At 41.8% G+C, this 20,211-nt stretch overlaps 2 protein-coding genes across 2 annotated transcripts in view; one reads left to right on the top strand and one right to left on the bottom strand.

Annotated features, from left to right (window-relative positions):
- Positions 1-1,497: 1,497 nt before the first annotated feature.
- Positions 1,498-9,499, bottom strand: LOC147851922 (UTP--glucose-1-phosphate uridylyltransferase-like). Its single transcript, XM_087334293.1, has 21 exons — positions 9,353-9,499; positions 7,301-7,348; positions 7,130-7,221; positions 6,793-6,883; positions 6,654-6,714; positions 6,454-6,531; positions 6,308-6,358; positions 6,136-6,209; positions 5,468-5,540; positions 5,332-5,389; positions 5,197-5,243; positions 4,830-4,895; positions 4,717-4,749; positions 4,578-4,630; positions 3,503-3,578; positions 3,370-3,426; positions 2,719-2,802; positions 2,348-2,446; positions 2,096-2,200; positions 1,844-1,915; positions 1,498-1,748 (listed from the first exon to the last, which is right to left on the bottom strand). The coding sequence occupies exons 1-21, from the start codon at positions 9,448-9,450 to the stop codon at positions 1,713-1,715; spliced, it is 1,452 nt and encodes a 483-aa protein (XP_087190419.1). The 5' UTR covers positions 9,451-9,499; the 3' UTR covers positions 1,498-1,712.
- Positions 9,500-9,513: 14 nt separating this feature from the next.
- Positions 9,514-20,211, top strand: part of LOC147851917 (uncharacterized) — an 87,377-nt gene continuing 76,679 nt past the window's right edge. Inside the window, exon 1 of the mRNA XM_087334289.1 lies at positions 9,514-9,534. The gene's annotated coding sequence lies outside the window, so the exon portion shown is untranslated. The remainder of the gene's footprint in view (positions 9,535-20,211) is intronic.

The following is a 20,211-nucleotide window of genomic DNA, read 5'->3' as shown; positions in this document are numbered from 1 at the left end:
TCAAAGCTAACTAAAGTCACATTTTAGGATGATTTTAAGGAAATGACTATTGAGTATTAAATAAATCATGGTAATAACAAAGCCAAATTACATAGTCGCACAATCATGGTTGTTGATAAACGACTTAAGGAAAATGTAGAACACACATTGTTTGATTACCTAACTATAGAAACAAAAACATTGGAAAGAGTCACGAACACTAAGTAAATCAAATGTTATTCCATCATATGACAATTCTATCAATAATTTTGGAGATTAATCTTATTTGAATCCTTAAAAGGGCATTAAGGCCTTTCGTATTTTAATTCCAATCCACCTCATAATTTTTTAAAGGTGAGCATCCACCTTGAGTATAAGCTTCATGGCCCAAAAATAAGTTGACAGTGCTAAGGATCTATTTGAACGATATCTCATCAAAAATCGAGTGGACATGTGCCACCAGATAACATCTATTTGAGTCTGAGGTGTATTGCTACACAAAATTTTAATATTTTCTTTCCTTCATTTTCATTTTTTATCGAGAAATCTTTGCTATGCTTAGTGTGCGACTCATTCAAACAAAACCTCTTTTACAAACTATACGAGCATCGTCCTATCCTAGACAATAGTAATGAGTGAACAAGAACATAAAATCAATAAAGTTGGAAATACTTGTGACTTTGTACTTCTAATTGAAGGACCAAATTATGCTCCCAATTATTCTTATCATGTCTCATACCATGAATGGTAGGGATGTGCTTGTACCTCATGAGATGGTATTGCAGTGTACAAAGAAATATGTGGTATATAAAGGGCACAAAGTAGGAAGAATGTGTGCATTAGATGGTGAAGCCTATTTATAAGCAGCAACCCTAGTTTATACCTAGACCACATGGTCATCCATTTGAGTTAATGGGACCACATCTTTCCCAATTGATTAGTAAATTATAAAATTTTGCATACATTCATAACAATATTGAATGGGTGCACCCAATTACTTGGCAATTTGACAAAGAATTGTATAAACCATCCATTTAGCAACCAAAATTATTACTCGAATACAATATCATGGAACTAAGCCCTATATTATGATGACATACATATATACCCCTTCATTAACAAGATTGTTCATAGATCCTAATCTCTTTAGTACCATGCATTTCATTTGCGAAGCAAGATTAGGTTTAGGGCAATGCACTTGATTTACCGCCCAAAGCAAAGAAACATGTTATGATTGCATTAATTTCGACAATTGATTGTTTTTTACTAACATGGGGCAAATCACACACCCTCCCAAATACAATGCCAAAAACCTTCAAAAGTCATAGCACCAATAAGACTTTATTAACTCTAAAAACCCAATATTCCCTTAAGCGTGATTTGGTAACGAGGGTTTGCAATGTTAATATACAACCATTGAAAAGGACTCTCAAATATGATTTTTATGGAATGTAAATCAATGCCATAGGTAGCATTGCTCGTGCATGAAGCCATATTTTAGATTCTACAATTGGAAAGCAGAAAAAATGATGAATTCGAAACTGAAATTTTTCTTAGATTCATAATAAATTATTAGAAACATTTTCATAGTTGGTTTTTCAACATCAAAGCGTCTATCATAGACAAGATACACCAATTCCTTAAACTCATCCAAAGGTCAGCTAGACACTTTGGATGTTTGTCTCTGCATAACTAAAAGATATCAATATTAACATTATTAGACGATGTTCTTTTTAAAAGGATGAAAAAGTTGGGCCCTGTGAGACAATCTGCATATCAAACAATAATCATTAATGTACTTCATATAAAAGCGCTCAATAATTCATGTTATAATTTGGAATTAATACCACCACAAAGGCATCACCTTATTTTCAATAGTTGTATCATCTGGAAGGACAAGTGTTTCATCTTTTTCCGCTTTAACCACCACATTTCCCTGAAACCCCAAGTCAACAGAACAAGATAACTCGAATTAAGAAAAATATATCATAATGAGATGTCTTAAGTCGAATTCTCCTTTTCTGTGAAATCATTGCTATGAATAGTGGCATAGGAAACAAACTTCTAATTTTTATTCTTTATTTTAAATTTACAGTAATTTATTTAGTTATGATACCTTTAGGACGATGCCACTCCCAAACCAAACATCTCCGATAACCTTCAAGCTCTCTAGATCCAGGATGCTAGGAATAGATTTGAAACGCTTGAGGAAATCTCCAACCTAAAACAAGCCATAGGATTAGTTTGACTAAGTGAAGGAAACCCTGGACTAGCAAAAAAATAAGGAGAAGTGCAGTAACTTTTTGGACATTTAAATATCCAAAAAACAAGGTTATTTTGGAGTATTTAATATTAAAAATAGACTTACCTTTTTAAATTCTGAACTGAGATCAATTGAAGGGTTTTCTGGCTTGCTTCTTGCTGGATTTCTTAGTACTAAACCATCTTCTATAGTGTAAAGATCAGACTGCAATAGTGAACGAAAGAAAATAAATCAGCCACGCACACCTTAGTAAAATTTCATTTATGCACTAATTATATCAATGATAATCACAATATCTTCAAAGTTCACTGCTATTCTTGCCATTCTTGAAAACTCAAGGGGTATTCAGATAGATATTCAAAAACTTTCGGGGTAATTTGGCGATTTTGCCCTGTTGCCTTTTTAACTAAATGCGTAAACATAGCTAATAAAGACACAAGTGGCAAAGTAACAACCATGATCACCAAGTCTAATACCTGAACAAGTAACAGATCTGATGTTGCCTTGACAGGAAGAAAACGAGACCGAGGCACATTTATACCAATAGCTTTATCAAAGAACTGTAACAGAGAACTTGATACTTGAGAATTCAACCATAAATAACTAACATGAGAAAAGATGCTAAGAAGATTAAATATCCATATCAGGAAATGGAAGTTCAAAGGGAATCATTGGGAAGAAAGTTTATTCTTGTACAAATATTCATATTACGTAAAGACATTTACATGAATAGATCAAGAAGTAATGAGAAAGTTCAGTCATAAGAAAGTGTGACATTAAATTTTGTATATAGCTGACTAATAAGCCATCATTATATATGATCAGACAAGTAGCTATCTCCATCCAGAACCTCTAATGGGGCGGAGTTTCATAAAACAAGTTATGAAGGTAGTAAAACCAGTATATGAATAAAATTAATAAATGTAAGTTTATAGGGAAGGGCAAATATCAGATAATACATGGGAAAATACCAGAGGCATAACTCATATTGTCCCTAAAACGAGGGGTACTATTGATATTTCCCCTAGTTTTCTAATAATATTAGAGAGAGAGAGATACACCAACACCACAATAAATCAATAATGTCAAGTGAAAACATGAAATATATGTAGAGCGAGAAGGAGAACCCTTATAGCTGCCCCTGCTGCCGTCTCTAATTGCAAAACCTTTACACCATCTACTTCCTGTAAGCCATGTAGAGGCTAGTCATGCATTTGGAAGCACCTTTGGAATGAAAAAGAAATGGAAAAATTGTTACACCTTTGGATTGGGAATAATCTCCATTTGAAGAGCATCAGCTTCAACCAGCCTCTTCACTGCCTTGAGGTTTACCCAGCTGTAAGCAACGGCTTCAATCAACTGAATTATAGGTATAACATCCTAATTTCATTCTTTCAATATAATTTCTCTAGCCTAAAGTCAAAACAATAGCATATGTAAAGGCAACGGAATCATTTGCAATTTGTTTCTGCTCACATAAGGATGCACAATGTGCATGTGTGTTGGTGCTGATATCAAAGACATGCATAATGCAAAACACGTCAGTGAGATAATGACTTGTTTTGGGCAGTATAGAGGTGTCACTTTTCTCCCATCTTTTAGGTTAACGATTAATTATCACAGTTTCCATATGATTGTCATGGAAGTTAAGCTTGAAATTACCACAGGATGAATTACCCATAATGAAGGTCTGCACACGAATACGATAATTTTATCCCTTATCTTAGATCTCAGGTTCATCTTATGCTAAATTTTTTCCCCACACATTATTTTTCAGCTCACAGGTAGGATTTAGCGTTCTTAGAATGTGACTAACAATCAAAACAGAATTGCTAAATTTGAACATGAAATATATGTAGCCCTTAAGAGAGTAAGGAATGTAAGAATTACTGTCTCATTTGGCCCGTCATCACAAAAACCATGTCCTTGACAGCAGCATTATAGACTTACTTTCTTGAATCTTCTAGTACTATGGACCTTGAACCTATCACAAGGGGTGAGGTGAAGACTTATTGTACTATTGCTCCTGACAACTTCTATACTTCAGCAATCAGTAGTACTATAATTCTTTGGGAGCGATAGTGATAGATTCCACTCTTAATTTAAGCAGCCAAATTTCAAATATGTTTGGGTGGATCACCTCCATGACTATGCCACAAAGATTTGACTAGAATCAGTGTGTAACTCAATATGGAAATTTGGTAGGTACGCAAGATTAAGTTGATACTACCAGTGAATTCATAACAACATGCATCTATCAGGAAGAAATGAATTTAAACAATCCCCAGTCAGATAATATATGGCATTTGAGGAAATAGGACCTAAGAAGACTCACAGGTTATTTGTATTGAAAATCTTGAACTTCTCAATTGATTTGAACTCGCCAACCTGGTAGAAAATTACTGTAAATAAACAGAAAAAACGAAGTTGCACTAATTTACTCTCCTAATCCTCAAATTAACGTTATTACTCACATGTTTTTCGGGAACTTGTGCAATCTCAAGGAGCTGGAAAAATAATATAGACATAAGCACAAATGTTTGGGCAATGCATTAAAAGATTCAATTAAATAATATTTATATGTTACCTGGACTCTACCATCATATGAGATGAGTGTACCGCCCTTTACATCAGCCAAAGTTTTAGGAGTGACCTGATAAAAAAACACATGGAACCATTGTTACCAGGGGATCACAGTCTCATTATTCCAGCATGGGTTGGTGTTATATAGGACATGCTAGTATATATGTCTTATTATGGATATAACTTCATTGTGGTGCTTGTTAGCGGGTTAGACTTTCCTGCAATAACTAACCAACCTCTGGAAATGGAATGCAAACAAGACTAGAAAAAGTTCTAATATACAGATTTCCACAAAGATATGTGTACTGCATACAAATGCCTTGAATAGAATACTTGTTTGCATTCACTCTCAATAGGTAATACATGCTTACCTCCATGCAGTATTCATTCTGGTTCTCCACCAGATGCTTTAGGATTTCTAAGTTTGAAATTAAGATTGAACTCAAAACTTTTAACAAGGATATACAGTTTAAATTGAAGCTCAAAAAAACATCTGGAAAGGATACTTAGATCAACTGTTGCTCCTAGATTATCTGAATTTGCAATAAAGGCATACTCTTTTCCCTACACAGAAAAAGAAAATATCAAACGTCATATTATGTCATCAATTGAACATTGCAGACTTAGATTCTAAGCACAAACCTCTGCTAATAGCTCATCCAGTTTTCCACTGTTTTGCAAGGAGGCAAAAACGTCCCCGTGACCTGGAGGATACCTAAGAAACCAGAAAAATCCCACCATAATTATTACGAAAATTGTAAGTAATCAAGGGAAAATAACAGGACATGTTTCCAAATGCCAATTATGAAACAAACAAAAAGATGGATCCCTGAAGTTTTGAAATAAAATTCATGGTTACTATGGTTCAGTTAGAAAACAGAAATATAACTGAGGCCATGGCACATTCACTGAATCCCTGATGTATTTCTTAAGCAAAATAAAGTTATTAGTTCAATCACGGAAACACCGGTTTGAACCCTAAGATATCTGCAGGGCCAAAGTTCTAAAAAAAAAATTCAATGAAAGATATATACTCCTGAGTGGAACATAAACAGCTGGACTGTTATACAAGATATATGACTCGTGTCTACAGGGAGAAAAGCAGACTCTCATATTGTGAAAGGTTTTGCTCATGAGGTTCTACTCTGAAAAAATATATATCAGGCTGATACAGATATAAGAAAACAGGTACACTCTAAAAGTTAAAGGTGCACCATAATAAGAAGAATATAAAGCTAGTTGAGGCTTCTTATACTTTTTTTATTATATTGATGCAATTTTCTGTGATAACTTCACAAGGAATGAATTACCAGCCACTCTTATCAGTCTGACCCTTGCTAGGCCAAGGCATTAAGTCTTCAGAAACAATACGAGGATATTGGCTCTGCATTCAGAGGTTATTCATGTTAAAGCCTTCTTTCTAGTAATATTCTCATGAACAACACATATATACATGGAAAAAAAAGTGGGGTTTGTTGAAACCTGATTAAATATCTTCACTTGTAGTCCTGCATGCTGATACTTGTCTATGATCTGTAAGCATACTCATTTCTTAAATTCAAAATTCATAACGCGCTATGCAAAATCTTAGAAGAAATCAGCAAAAATTTGAACTGATGAGGTAATACCTTTAATGTGTCATCATGAGTGTTGAAAGAATTCATGAGCACTAAGGGAACCTCACATTTAAACTTGCTGTTCAGAGTCTGCAATGTATGTCAAGTCACATAAACCTTGTGTGACACTTGAGCAAAATTGAGTTTCTCATAAAGCTAAAATAAGATCAAAATTTTTAACGCTGCAGAATCTTGTATTAATAACCACCAACCTCGATCTGCTTCACAATCAGATCTAGAAAGGTTTGTCCATTACGCACTTCAATGACTGACCTGCAAGATGATGCAACTAGAATAAAGACTCTTACTTGAAGAAATCAAGGATTCTTATACATGAAGAAATCATATTACTTGGGACCAGTGCAACCCATTGTTGTTCCAAGTCCTCCATTAAGCTTTACAACCGCAAGCTTGTCAAGAAGTGATTTAGTCTCTGTTTCATCTGCATGACGTGACATAACTCAAAATAATATTCTCAAAGGAAATCTAGGCTATTTCCTGCGTAAAACCTCATGAGTTAAAGATTCTATATAATTAGCAAAATCCAATGTACTACAGCTGAACTATTAAAAAATATGAACTCAATTGAAGAATATCACTGCTACAGTATGATATTTGTACTTTAGTACAGGAAGAAATGAAATCTAGCTATTCACCAGTTTGCAATTAATGTGTGCATGAAATTTACCATTGGACAAAGCAACCAAATCCTCGTATGGGATGACTACTTCATTGGTGGGTGGCTCAATCTTCTCCCAGCTGATTTCTTCCACATTGCCGCTGTTTTGGGAAGCAAAAAGTTTGAGAGCAAAAAACAAGAGTAACAAAGAAAATCATTGTTCATGGTTCCATTGCTAACCTTAAGTACCGAGTGATGAGCTTCAAAAAGCCTGTTTTTTCATTGTCACTGGCAAATAACAAAGGCATTTAGATGTTAGATCAGGAATTGCCATCAGCACATTTGTTGTATAAATAATTATTTTAGCTTAGAATATATAATTTTCTTAAAATAAAAAGCATCCTGAAGCTATCTCAAGCAATAAGTCTCCATGATAGGTCATTAAATTGCACTGTCATACACACTGGAATCAGGAAACTGCTAGCAATAAACCTTATTATCAAGCATATGTATTAGGGTATTAGATAGAAATGAAGCAGGAAATAAAGTATATATTATGGCATGCGAACTGCACCTTCATGCACATACTAGCATGTGCATTTTTTGCATATATCTCTCTCCCTCTGTTGTAAACCTACTGATCCCATCGGCCAGGTTTTATATGCCACTTTTCCAGACAATAGGTATATTTGACACAAAGGATGATAGTAGAATGAAAAAACACCAAATTTGCCCTAAATATCTGTACATTTACCAGGATATGCAAAGGCTTCAAACTTACCAGAATAATAGCCCTCAATTTCAAACTACCCCTCGGTTTCAATTAGTAATCAGCAAAATTTGCAGCCTAATTACTTTAATTAGCATGCAATTCTAGTTGAGAACTCGTATATCAATGATCATTAATGTATTCGCTACAGTTTTAACATTATGTCAATCCTTGCATGGTTAAAAATGCTGATTAATATGTTCGCCTAACTAATTAAACAGCTGAAATTCAAGAGACTAAATAATCCGTTAATGCAACTCAGGTTAATTAGCTCCATTAATAGGCAGTTTAATTTGATGAAAGTATAGCACTTAACGGGCTACCTATTAATTTGGCTATCAACCCCTAATTAGGGGAGTCAAGTTGAGGAGTTACTTTGGGAATTAAAAATTCTATGAGCTATTATGGTAATGTTTTTCAAACTAAAGGGTGACCTGATGAATAGGAAAAAGAGGGGTACATTGGAGTTTTTCCCTAACCAATATCAACAAAAAATTACCGCTGTGATTACCGTTAACATGATCAAAATTTACCAAAAAAAGCATCCAGATTTTTAGAATTAACAATTCACCATTTTTTTTTGCCAAACTAATCATTAGAGCCTGATTAGCATTTCTAGCCAGCCATTAATATGTTATGAGTTCATTCAAATCCTAATTAATGAAAAGGAAACATCATTTATTCCCAATTATTCATGCTTTGGGATTAATTTTGTATGGCACTCAATTGCTAGTTACGTTTGTTTGATAATAATCATGCTTTACATGACATAATATAGCACATTATCGTTAGGGTAAAAAACCTTAGGGAGACATTGGAATTTTTCTTAAACGAAGTCTACAGAGAATTACCAACATGCATAGCATTAAATTTATCAAAATGTACAAAAACGCCATCGGGATTTTTAAATTTATCAATTTACCATTAGTTTTTTGAAAATCTAATTACAACCAAAGAAAATATATTCTTGTGAATAGGAGAAATAAGGTTATTCGTACTTGTTTGTTAGAAATCATGTTTTGCATGAATCTATATACCACATTTTCGAGAGGTGAGCTAATTTAATACGATCCAGTTCTACGCTATAGTTTACATGACGTAAAATTACTTTAGTTATGGATTGTTCATGTTTAGATATTCATTTGTTTTGCAAGAAGAAAATGGTGGATTTCAATCATATTAATGCTACAATCATCAATTTTCCCTAAAACCTATTTAACAATCCACCTCTTCACAGCCAGGATTATTGTAATATTTATGGTGTATCAATATTTTAGTCTCATGTGTGTATTCTCTTTTTCTTCTTCTTCAATTGGGTTTGCAAGTGGTAAATTGGTCGTTTGTCCTAAAACCTTTTTCTCTCTCACTCGCGCGTTCTCTCTCTCTCTCTCTCTCTCTCTCTCTCTCTCTCTCACGCACACACGTTATCAATGTGTGTGTTTTCTTCGTCGCCTTTCTCTCGCTCACTCGTCACATGCATACGGGAACACAGAAAAGTGATGATGATGATGATGAAGATGAACCTGATTTGATTGAGAAGGGAAAGCTCGAGGCGAAGCCGGGATAGCGTGTCTTCCACAGAAGGACTTGCAACAGCAGTAGCAGTAGCAGAAGAAGCCATGGCTCGCTCTGTGTGTGTGTGTGTGTGTGTGTGTGTGTGTGTGTGTGTGTGTGTGAGAGAGAGAGAGAGAGAGAGAGAGAGAGTGTGTGTGTGTGTGTAGAGCTCCTCGAAGGGAGCAAAACAATACGATGGTGTTTTAGCGTTATTTTGAAGGGAACCAAATTAATAATAATAACGATAATAACAATAACAATAATAATACATAATAGAGAGAGAAGGAAAATCGGAAATTAAGGAGGCCACTCACACAACATCTTCTTCTTCTTCTTCTTCTTCTTCTTCTTCTTCTTTGCCTGGATGTGGTTTGTGTGGACATTTTCTGTTGAGAGACAACCTCAACATCGGCCGGATCGGCTGAAGAAGCCGAGGACCGGATCGGTTGGGACCGATCGGTTAGGTCGAGTGCATAAACCGGGAGATCGTTAGGAAAGATATTCCGTGAGGAATATATTTGGGAGTTAGTGTAGGAGCTCTTAATGAGCATTGAAGTATTGTCAGTACTTCGGTCAGTCCTTCCAGGACTTGTATAAAAGTGTTCACTGAGCACGTCTTATGTACAGAGATTGAGTGTTATTGTTGAATATAGGTTTTTGTGTTTCTCTCTCTGTCTCTCCTGCGTATACCATGTAAGCCTAAGCTCTCCATTGAACCTGAGTTTCCTTCCTCTGTTCTGTCTTCATACCTGCTTCCGCACGCTACTTTCTACATGGTATCAGAGCGCGAGGGTTGAGAACCTCTCTACAGCCGACACAGCTTGACGAAGAAGAACAAGAAGAACGATGGATAGAGGCATGGTGAGCTCGCTTCCAACAGAGAAGTTCGACAAAACCAACTACGTGTCTTGGTCCTACAAGATGCACCAGTACCTGCTCGGGCACGGCTACTGGAGTTATGTTGAAGGAGCTAATGATGCGGCACCCGAATCGACACACAGAGACTTCCCGTCGTGGGAGCAATCAGCGAGCAGGGTACTATACTGCTTCGCGTCGTGTGTGGGCGAACAGCTATTGAGCTATGTTCGGGATGCAAAGACGCCGAAGGGTGCGTGGGAAAATCTGAAGAAGATTTTCGCCGCGAGCACCATAGCCAGGAAGCTTCAGCTCCGACAGGAGTTGAGCAACCTACGACAACGCGACTTGTCAGTGGCGGACTATACCTCGAAGATCAAGGATATCTGCGACTCCCTCGCCTCCATAGAGGTGAACATCGAGGAGAGCGAGATGGTCCAGATTTGTCTCGGAGGTTTGGCGTCGAAGTTCGGAGCGTTCCGAACTACTGTGTGTACCCGGGAGAATACGTCGTCCTTTTTCGACTTACAGTCGATGCTCCTGGTAGAGGAGAACCACACAGGTGCGTCTACAAGCGCGCACACCGACAACAGAATGTTGTACACAGAGGGAGATAGGCCCCGTGGACGTGGAGGACGAGGCGAGTCGGCACGCAATGGAGGCGGCCGACGAGATCAAGGAAGAAGGCACCGAAGTGATGCCGACAGCAACTCCGAACCCTCCGGAAACAGGGGGAGTCGAAGTGATGAGAACCGGCAAGGGAAGGCCATCGCAGAGTGCTGGTATTGTGGCAAGAAAGGCCACAGGGAAAGCGAGTGCTAGAAGAAGCGCGCTGATTCGGAGAGAACTGGTTCCGGGAACGGCTCCAGACATACCGACAAGGGAAATCGGCAGCGATCGCACTAGGCCAAAGACTCTGGGAGAGCCGGAGAAGGGTCTGTCTTCGTGACGAAACATGAAGCAAACTCAATGAAACAGAGCACCCCGAGATTGGACGAGGTGTGGTACGTAGACTCCGGCGCGTCAAACCACATGACGAGCCATAAGGCGTGGTTCTCGTACCTTGAAAAACCGATACAACCGGGAGTAGTCGCAACAGGAGACGACACTCCGCATCCGATCGTGAATGTCGAAGAAGTTCCCCTTAGCCATGTCGGGCAGAAAGGGAAACTCAAGAACGTGTTGCACGTTCCGACAATCACGAAGAACTTGGTCTCGGTCGGACAGATCGTCGACCAAGGGATGGAGGTTCGGTTTACACACCTCGGGTGCTTCATTGAGGAAGAAGGTCGAGTGATTGCGCAAGGGCGCAGAGACGAGAGGATGTTCATCCTCGATTCCACTAACGGTGGCACCTCAATGTTCGCGAAGGGACAAAAAGCCGAGTCGGACATCGACTTGTGGCACAAGCGGATAGGCCACGTCAACTACCAGCGGCTTCAAGATCTGCAATCGAAACAGGTAGTGTTCGGATTGCCCAAGTTTAGTGGCCGAAAGGCACAAATTTGTGAAGCCTGTCAGCTCGGGAAGCAACACCGACTTCCTTTCCCCAACGAGTGAAACCGGAGCCGGAACAAGCTCGACCTTATACACTCGGATGTGTGGGGGCCGGCACAAAACGTTAGCCTTGGCGGGAGCCGATATTTCGTCTCCTTCATCGACGACCACACGCGACACACGTGGATCTACCTCATTGAGAGGAAGAGCGAAGTCTTCGACTGTTTCTGGGACCTCAAAGGGTTCGTGGAAACAGAAACGGGACGAAAGATCAAGTGCCTGCGGTCGGATGGCGGGAAAGAGTACTTTTCCGGTCAATTCAACGGTTATCTACAACAAATGGGAATTCGGCGCGAATTCAGTTGTAGATACACGCTGGAGCAGAACGGCGTGGTTGAGAGGAAGAATCAGTCGATTGTGGAAGCGGCACGGGCAATGCTGGAGGAGAAGAGCTTGCCCAAGTTCTACTGGGCCAAGGCGGTAAGGACCGCGGTATACATCCAGAACCGGATCAGAGACAAAGTGTCGGCGCACGAGCTATATTTCGGAACAAAGCCGAACTTGCGACACTTGAGGGTGTTCGGTAGCATTGCGTATGTGCATGTACCGAAGGAGAAAAGGAGGAAGCTGGACGCAAAGGCCGAGAAGTGCATCTTGGTCAGTTACTCGGACGAGCAGAAGGGTTATAAGTGCTATAACCCTCGCACCAAACAAGCGTGTGTCAGCCGCGACGTTGTGTTTGACGAGTCCGCGTCCTGGTACCTGCCCTCGCCTCGGAACCCCGACTCCAATACGAGTTCTGACGATGAGGTCAGCGAGGCCGAGATGCCTCCGGAAGAGCCCGAAATCGAGACCCGCGAAGAGAGTCCAATTTCACTCCGGTTAACTGGACCGATTGGATGACTGAGTCGGTACGACCAGTCCGATGAAGAGCCGGCGAGTAGTGGAGACTCGGCCGTGCTTTCCCCGCGCAGGAAGCCGAGGAGACGGCTTACGCGCAAAGAGAAAGGGAAGAAGAAGGTGTCGGATTCCGGCACGGAAAGGAACGAGTCAGACCGACGCGAGTCCGACTCCGAGGGAACCGGTGACGGGTCTTTAAAGGTGAAGACCGCGTCGACTGAGAAGGCCTCGACATCGGCTAATGTGAGATTACGTCGATCTACCCGCCAGAAGAACTCAGTCGTGCGGTTCGGATACAACGAGTACATGGCGCATCATTATGCGTACATGACCCGTATAGCGGAAGTGCGTGAGCCTGAGAGCTACGCAAAAGCGGCGAAGGACGCGAATTGGCGCGCCGCGATGGAGGAAGAGATGCACGCATTGGCGGAGAACGAGACCTAGGACCTGGTTGACGCACCGAAGGGTGTGAAGCCGATCGGGTGTAGATGGGTGTACAAAGTCAAGTACAACACCGATGGCTCGGTCAACCGGTACAAGGCTCGGCTAGTGGCAAAGGGCTATGCGCAAAAACACGGCATCGACTACGATACGACGTTTGCGCCGGTCGCGAAAATGACGATCGTCTGTGTTTTGCTCGCAGTAGCCGCGGCCAAGGGGTGGCACTTACATCAGATGGATGTAAAGAATGCGTTCCTGCAAGGTGACCTTGAGGAACAGGTGTACATGGTACAGCCCCTTGGATTTCACTCCGGAACGAACTCCTCGGCAGTCTGCCGATTGAAGAAGTCCCTTTACGGACTGAAGCAAGCCCCGCGTGCCTGGAATGCGAAGATCATGCAACAACTGCGTCGGTTGGGCTTCGTCACGTCAAAATCGGACTCTTCCCTGTTCATCCGGAAAGGTCGACTTGGACCGGTTAGTATTTTACTATATGTTGATGACTTGGTCATCACCGGCGCCGACCTAGGAGAAATCGACCGCGTGAAGCTCCAGCTTGCGGCATCGTTCGACATGAAGGATCTGGGGGACCTTCATTACTTCCTCGGGATCGAAGTGATCCGTACCCCCGAAGGCATATTGATCAGCCAACGTCATTACGTGTTGAGTATGCTCTTCAAACTCGGGATGGCCGACTGTAAGTCCATCTCGACTCCTCTGGACAGAACCATGAAGCTTTGTCCCGATACGGGAAAGGTATGCGACCCGACGAGGTTCCGACAAATTGTCGGAAGCCTCATATACTTGACCATCACCGGACCCGACCTCAGTTATCCGGTCGGGGTGATCAGTCAGTTCATGGCGCGACCTACCGAGGAGCACCTTCAGTGTGCCCAACGCGTACTTTGGTACGTAAGTGGCACTAAGGACCGAGGACTGCTATATCGGACCGGTGCAGCCGTGCAGCTAGTCGGCTACACCGATGCTGATTGGGCTGGCAACGTCGGCGATCGCCGATCCACGTCTGGATACGCGTTCTACCTCAGGAGTGCCGCGATCGCGTGGAGCAGTAAGAAGCAGCAGACGGTTGCACTATCGAGCATTGAAGCTGAGTACCGAGGAGCGGCTGTCGCGACATGCAAAGCCATATGGTTGAAGCGGCTACTTAAGGACCTGCAAGAGCAGGTGTCAGATCCGACGACGATCTACTGCGACAACCTCAGTAGCATCCAACTCGCGAAGAACCCCGTCTTCCACGCACGAACCAAGCACATTGAGGTGCACTACCATTTCGTCCGTGAGCGTGTCCTTTCCGGTGAAGTCGAACTTCAGTACGTTCTGACGGATCGGCAGGCAGCCGACATCTTCACCAAGCCTCTTGGTCTGGACAAGTTGCGGCAATTCTCAGGTGCGCTCAGATTGCGTCACCTTGACGTGCCGAACTTGAGGGGGAGAACAGTCCCGAACGACCAAGCAAGGCAGCAGGAAAGGAGCAGACACCGCGACACCGAGTCGGTTGATTCGTTTGTTGACTCGGTTGAAGACGGATCGGCTGTAGAAGCCGAGGGCGACTTCGGATCGGCTGAAGAAGCCGAGGGCGGACCCGCGGAAAAGTTCGGAAGCGGACAGAAGGGGAGCAGCCGAAGGAGAGAGCCGAAGCCAACCACGCATAGGGGAGATGACGCCATCGAGGGCGAGAAGACCGAAGACGAGTTGGAGACAGCCAACTCGGACGAGAGCGAAAACCGATCGGAGGTAGCCGAGTCGGTTCAGATGTTTGATTCAGACACGCTGAATCAATCGAGGCCCAAGCGGAAGAAAAGGCAGCAGAAGAAGCGTCAACACCGCAACAACAGAAGAGCTGATGAGGGCCGCATGAGCAGACAAGCCGATCGGAAGGGTTGAAGTGCGCGGAGTCAAACAGGTCGAGGAGCGCGAGCGAGGCGAGAAGCCAGGAGGAACCGGTGCTGTGAAGATCCCGAAGAGCCTCAAGTTGAGCTTGAGGGGGAGTGTTGAGAGACAAGCTCAACATCGGCCGGATCGGCTGAAGAAGCCGAGGACTGGATCGGTTGGGACCGATCGGTTAGGCCGAGTGCGTAAACCGGGAGATCGTTAGGAAAGATATTCCGTGAGGAATATATTTGGGAGTTAGTGTAGGAGCTCTTAATGAGCATTGAAGTACTGTCAGTACTTCGGTCAGTCCTTCCAGGACTTGTATAAAAGTGTTCACTGAGCACGTCTTATGTACAGAGATTGAGTGTTATTGTTGAATATAGGTTTTTGTGTTTCTCTCTCTGTCTCTCTTGCGTATACCGTGTAAGCCTAAGCTCTCCATTGAACCTGAGTTTCCTTCCTCTGTTCTGTCTTCATACCTGCTTCCGCACGCTACTTTCTACATTTTCGTGATAGATAGGGGGGAGCATTTGCGGACCGTGGTTCAAGCTCACCCCCCCCCCCCCCCCCCCCCGCGCTTGCACCCCTGTATATATGAATTCGCTTCCATGCTCGTTCACATGACTTCTTCATCTTCGTGCCGTAGTCCTATGTTGACACTTCGATCTTCCTCTTGATCTCATGTCAATGTTGTCATCGACTACCTCTGTCTCTCTCTTTTCGTTAATAATGGCTTTCATTACGAAACAAAAAACACCACCATGACTAACTTACTACAAAGTATAAAACCCTTCTATCTAGGGATCATAAAGACTACTATGACTCCAAACTCAATGCCACCCTACACACCAATTCAAATGGCGAGTATGATGATATGTGACCTTGCAGAGTTCTCTTGAAGCTACGTCGACTAGAAGCTATGGTTGGGGTACCTTTTACATTGGGACCACGGGCCACATCTACATTGCAACCCTTTGACCTCCCGCTTCTCTTCGAGAGACTTGGATGGAAATGAAATTAGGCCTAGTATAACATCTTTTCATTGTAGAACATGTTTTTTTATAGAACTATTTTTTATCTTATTTTGATTTTTTACTTTCGATGAATGGGTAAATATCCCATTTTTTGTAAACCATTTGTCTCATGGGCCTTAGAAGACGTTAATATATCTTTCTTTCTTTCTTTCTTCCAAGTTGAGATTGCGTGACTTCTCTCGCACTGTCAATTGCCACAAAAGAAGTCTGTTTAACTTTAGAACATATTTTCTCACCCCAACTTGCGAATAAAAAATGAAGGCATTCCGCATATTCCAATTGAACCATAGCCCCCAATACCTCAAGAACTCAAAAATAATTTGAAAATGAGGCATCGATTTATTTCATGCCCGATGGCAATGATGGTTTGGAGGTGTATCAGTTTAGTGTGGATGTCTCTAACAAGAGTAAGTCTATCTTCCTTTAGTTGGGCTTTTGTACATATGGAGAACACCCAATTATAGTAATAAATGTACATGAAAAACACTACAATGGTACCACAATTGAGTATGCTCACCACTACACAGGTTATAGAATATGTCGACTTGCCAATAGGCAATTCAACTTGCTCCAATAAAGAAATTTGTCACACATCAGTACTCCCTTCAACTTTCGTATACAATATGCTTTGATTCCATGTCTACCATCAAATACAAAAACATTATGTATATCCCAATTGTGATGTAATCCCCAGTATCTCATAAATAGGACAATGTGTTAGGAAACAGGTCCCTCCGGATGGGAAATGAGAAGAACAGTCCTGATGAGCAAACTCGGCCGAGGCCGAAACCGGATGTGGTGTACCCGGTTACGGAGGAGCCGGTGAGAACCGGATGTGGAGTACCCGGAAACGGAAGACCCGGTGAGAACCGGATGACGAGTACCCGGCAAGAGCCGGATGGTGAAGACCCAATGAGAACCGGATGTGGAGTACCCGGCTACGGAAGACCCGGTGAGAACCGGATGACGAGTACCCGACAAGCGCCGGATGATGCAAGCCCGGTGAGGAGTGCTCACCGGATGAAGGGACATATTCGTAAATATGTTTTCCGAGAGTCCATCGGGGCTATATTTGTAAATAGCCGAAAAGTCATATTAGTATAAATATGACTTAGGGCAAACTTAGAAGAAGAAGTTGTTGTCATTCTTGTTTTGCGCAAGATTAGATCGCGTAACAGTGTACTGAGAGAGTGAGAGAGAGGAAGAGGTCGTTGCCTCTGTTGTAACCGCCGCCTGTGACGAAGATAGCAAGCTTGAGGTCGTGGCCTCGGTGCTTTCCTATTGTACATTCTGATATAGTGATAGTTTGCGGTCTGTGGGCTGCCGTGGTTTTTCCCGAGTTTGGGTTTTCCACGTAAACATCTTGTGTACTCTTCTCTTCACTGTGTCGTGCATTCATTCCCGTTTTCTGTGTATGATTCTAAGCTCGGTTGTGGCCGAGCATTGCGCATAGGGAGCGTGTAGTTCCTGTCACAATGATCTCCATATTTGATTTTGGGTCACCCTGTTGAATTGTGCAAACACCCATTGCCTTGGTGTCAAATAACACCATGACAAAACTTGCCAAATTTGAGAAATGTAACTCCAAATCATATAAGCAATCACAAATTGTATGAAACGGTGTATACTATCTTTCACTTGGACGTTGCAAAATAAGTAATTGATTGTTGTTAGTCCACATCACATTAGAGCTAATCCCAATAGAAAACTCCCAATCAAAACTCTCCAATCTAGAATGTCGACAACATCTTAAGATTTGCCACTAGCCATAATCAAAGTTAATGTACTTTTGTGTCTTCTTCAACCTTAGATGATAGTCATTGAAGAGACTGAACATAGCAATCATAAAAGAGTTTAGTCGTCTCTTTGTAACGATGGTGTTCAACCCCCTACACACCAATAACCCAAATTTGTTGCTTGGTTTGTAAAGGTAAGTGACTTTGTATCAATGTTATGTTTTGTAATTGTTGCGTTAATGAAATTCTAAAATTATGAGACATGTTTGCTTGCAACATCCATCATTAGAACTTCTGTAAAGTCTAGCATTTGTGTTGTTCTAAAATTATGAGCCATATTTGCTCGCAACATCAATCATGAGAATTTTCACAAAGTCCACGCAATTGTGCTATAATATTATATCTTCATGATCTCATCAATGACTAGCTTTAGTTGGGATAAGTATAAATAAGGATGCATTATTTGTTTATCACAAGGTGCAATGATTAATTCATAATCACGTCCTCCCAAAGCATTAGCCTCGAAACTCTTGAACACACCTTAGTAAGGTATTTTCTCTCGATGCACATTACGATATTCTAAATACTACCTAAATGAACCACCTCTTCATATAAGCATGATCAAGCAATCTTCCCAGAATGACCATCAGAATTCATATGACCATAAAGATAATGAAGCAAGGCAACAACATGTGTAGTCCATTCTCAAAAAATCTCATGAACTTCCTTTTAATTAACATGTTAGAAACGTCAAATGAATATGATATTAAAACGAGTGGAATATCAAATTAAAGGGTGAGAATGAGAGTGGATTCTAACAAGACAAACAAAGCACCATTAAATAATACAATTTTGATTAGCAAGACAAATTAATTAACATCCAATTTATTTTTTTATGTAAGATAAACTAAGAGGAGAACCCCTTTGAAGTACCTGTATGTGAGCAAAAGCTCTCCATTTCCTAATAATATAGAACCGACATGCGACAATAAACTATACTTCTTGAAAATACAGAGGTTGTGTTAACGTGGATTTTTTTTTCTAAAAATAGAGGAATTAAGTTTTTTTACAAAAAGAATGTGCGGTACCATATGATTTGATCATTGGTTCTGGCTTAAAAAGTTGACCATTCTACACAAAAGTACAATAATTAGATTCCAGTCCCTATGGCTTAAGTTTCTTGGGTATGCCCATGAGAGGTTAGTTTTTCGTTTGCTCGTGTTGGGATTACGGTCCCTCCGGATGGGATAGTCAGATGTCCGGGAATCGGGACTGAAGACCCGAATGAGGAGTACCCGGTATCGGAACCGGATGATGTAGACCCGGTTCCGAATCCGGATGATGAAGACCCCGGCTACGGAGCCGGATGACGAATGTACCCGGAGAGAGAGATCCGGATGCGGGGACATATTTGTGAATATGTTTGCCAAGGGCCCTTGAGGCTATATTTGTAAATAGCCCGAAAGTCATATGTGTATAAATATGACTTAGGGCAAACAGTTTTGTTGTTGTTGCTCATTTTTCTGGTTTTCCACTTAGAGGGAGCTAAGTGAGCAGCCGAGAGAGAGCGAGAGAGAGAGAGAGAGAGAGAGACGAAGAGGTCGTTGCCTCTGTGTATTACCGCCGCCTGTGGCGAAGACAGTGAGCTCAAGGTTGTTGCCTTGTAGCTTCACCATTGTACATCTCTGTTTATAGTGATAGTTGGAGTTTGAGGACTCCCGTGGTTTTTCCCATTTAGGGTTTTCCACGTAAAACATCCTGTGTACTCTTCTCTCTATTGTCTTCGTGCATTTTGTATTTCCTGTTTTTCTGTGAGTTGATCCTATTCCTCGGTGGTGGCCGAGCACTGTGTTCATCAAAGTGGTATCAGAGCGACGGTAACACAGAAAATGGAAGGCGGCGGTAGTGGGCCTCCGGGCATGATGGTGTTGAACTCACAGAACTACGCCGACTGGAAGATAAAGATGGAAGACCTTCTCATCGTCCGAGACCTGTACGAATCGATCGACAATGCCGAGATACCCAAGGGGGTAATAGAGTCGGAGTGGAAGCTCCTGAACCGGAAAGCCGTAGCGACGATCCGGCAATATGTCGATGTAAGTGTTCTGCAACATGTGGCGAACGATACGAACGCCTATGAGATGTGGCAGAAGCTGTCCGGACTGTATGAGAGGAAGAATGCTCTGACCCGGACCTCCCTGATGAGGAAGATAGTGAATCTTAAGTACGGGGACGGCGAGAGCATGGTCGAACACGTCAGCACGTTCATGGGATTCGTGAACCAGCTTGCGGCGATCAAGTTCCCGTTGGATGACGCAATGCAAGCCATCATGCTGATGTGTACCCTTCCGGAGAGCTGGGAGAACTTGGTAGTTACTCTCAGCACCTCCTGTAAGGAAGAGAACTTGTCTTTACTAACGGTAAAGACAAGTATTCTAAATGAAGAAGCGCGTCGGAGAGATAAAGAACCGG

This window comes from Azolla caroliniana, unplaced genomic scaffold (genome assembly GCF_043228905.1).
Source record: "Azolla caroliniana isolate FFs.n. ecotype wild unplaced genomic scaffold, voAzoCaro1.0.p SCAF_18, whole genome shotgun sequence".
NCBI lineage: Eukaryota > Viridiplantae > Streptophyta > Polypodiopsida > Salviniales > Salviniaceae > Azolla > Azolla caroliniana.
The sequence above is the reverse complement of the archived record's forward strand: the minus strand, read 5'-3'. Positions and strand labels throughout refer to the sequence as shown.

What these genes read in the sequence shown, in the direction of transcription:
- LOC147851922 (XM_087334293.1), bottom strand. Translation starts at nt 9,450, where the DNA reads ATGGCTTCTTCTGCTACTGCTACTGCTGTTGCAAGTCCTTCTGTGGAA. An exon ending in TGATTGTGAAGCAGATCGAG is followed by an intron (nt 6,532 to 6,653) that starts GTTGGTGGTTAT and finishes CATACATTGCAG; the next exon opens with ACTCTGAACAGCAAGTTTAA. An exon ending in CATATGATGGTAGAGTCCAG is followed by an intron (nt 4,750 to 4,829) that starts GTAACATATAAA and finishes TTATTTTTCCAG; the next exon opens with CTCCTTGAGATTGCACAAGT.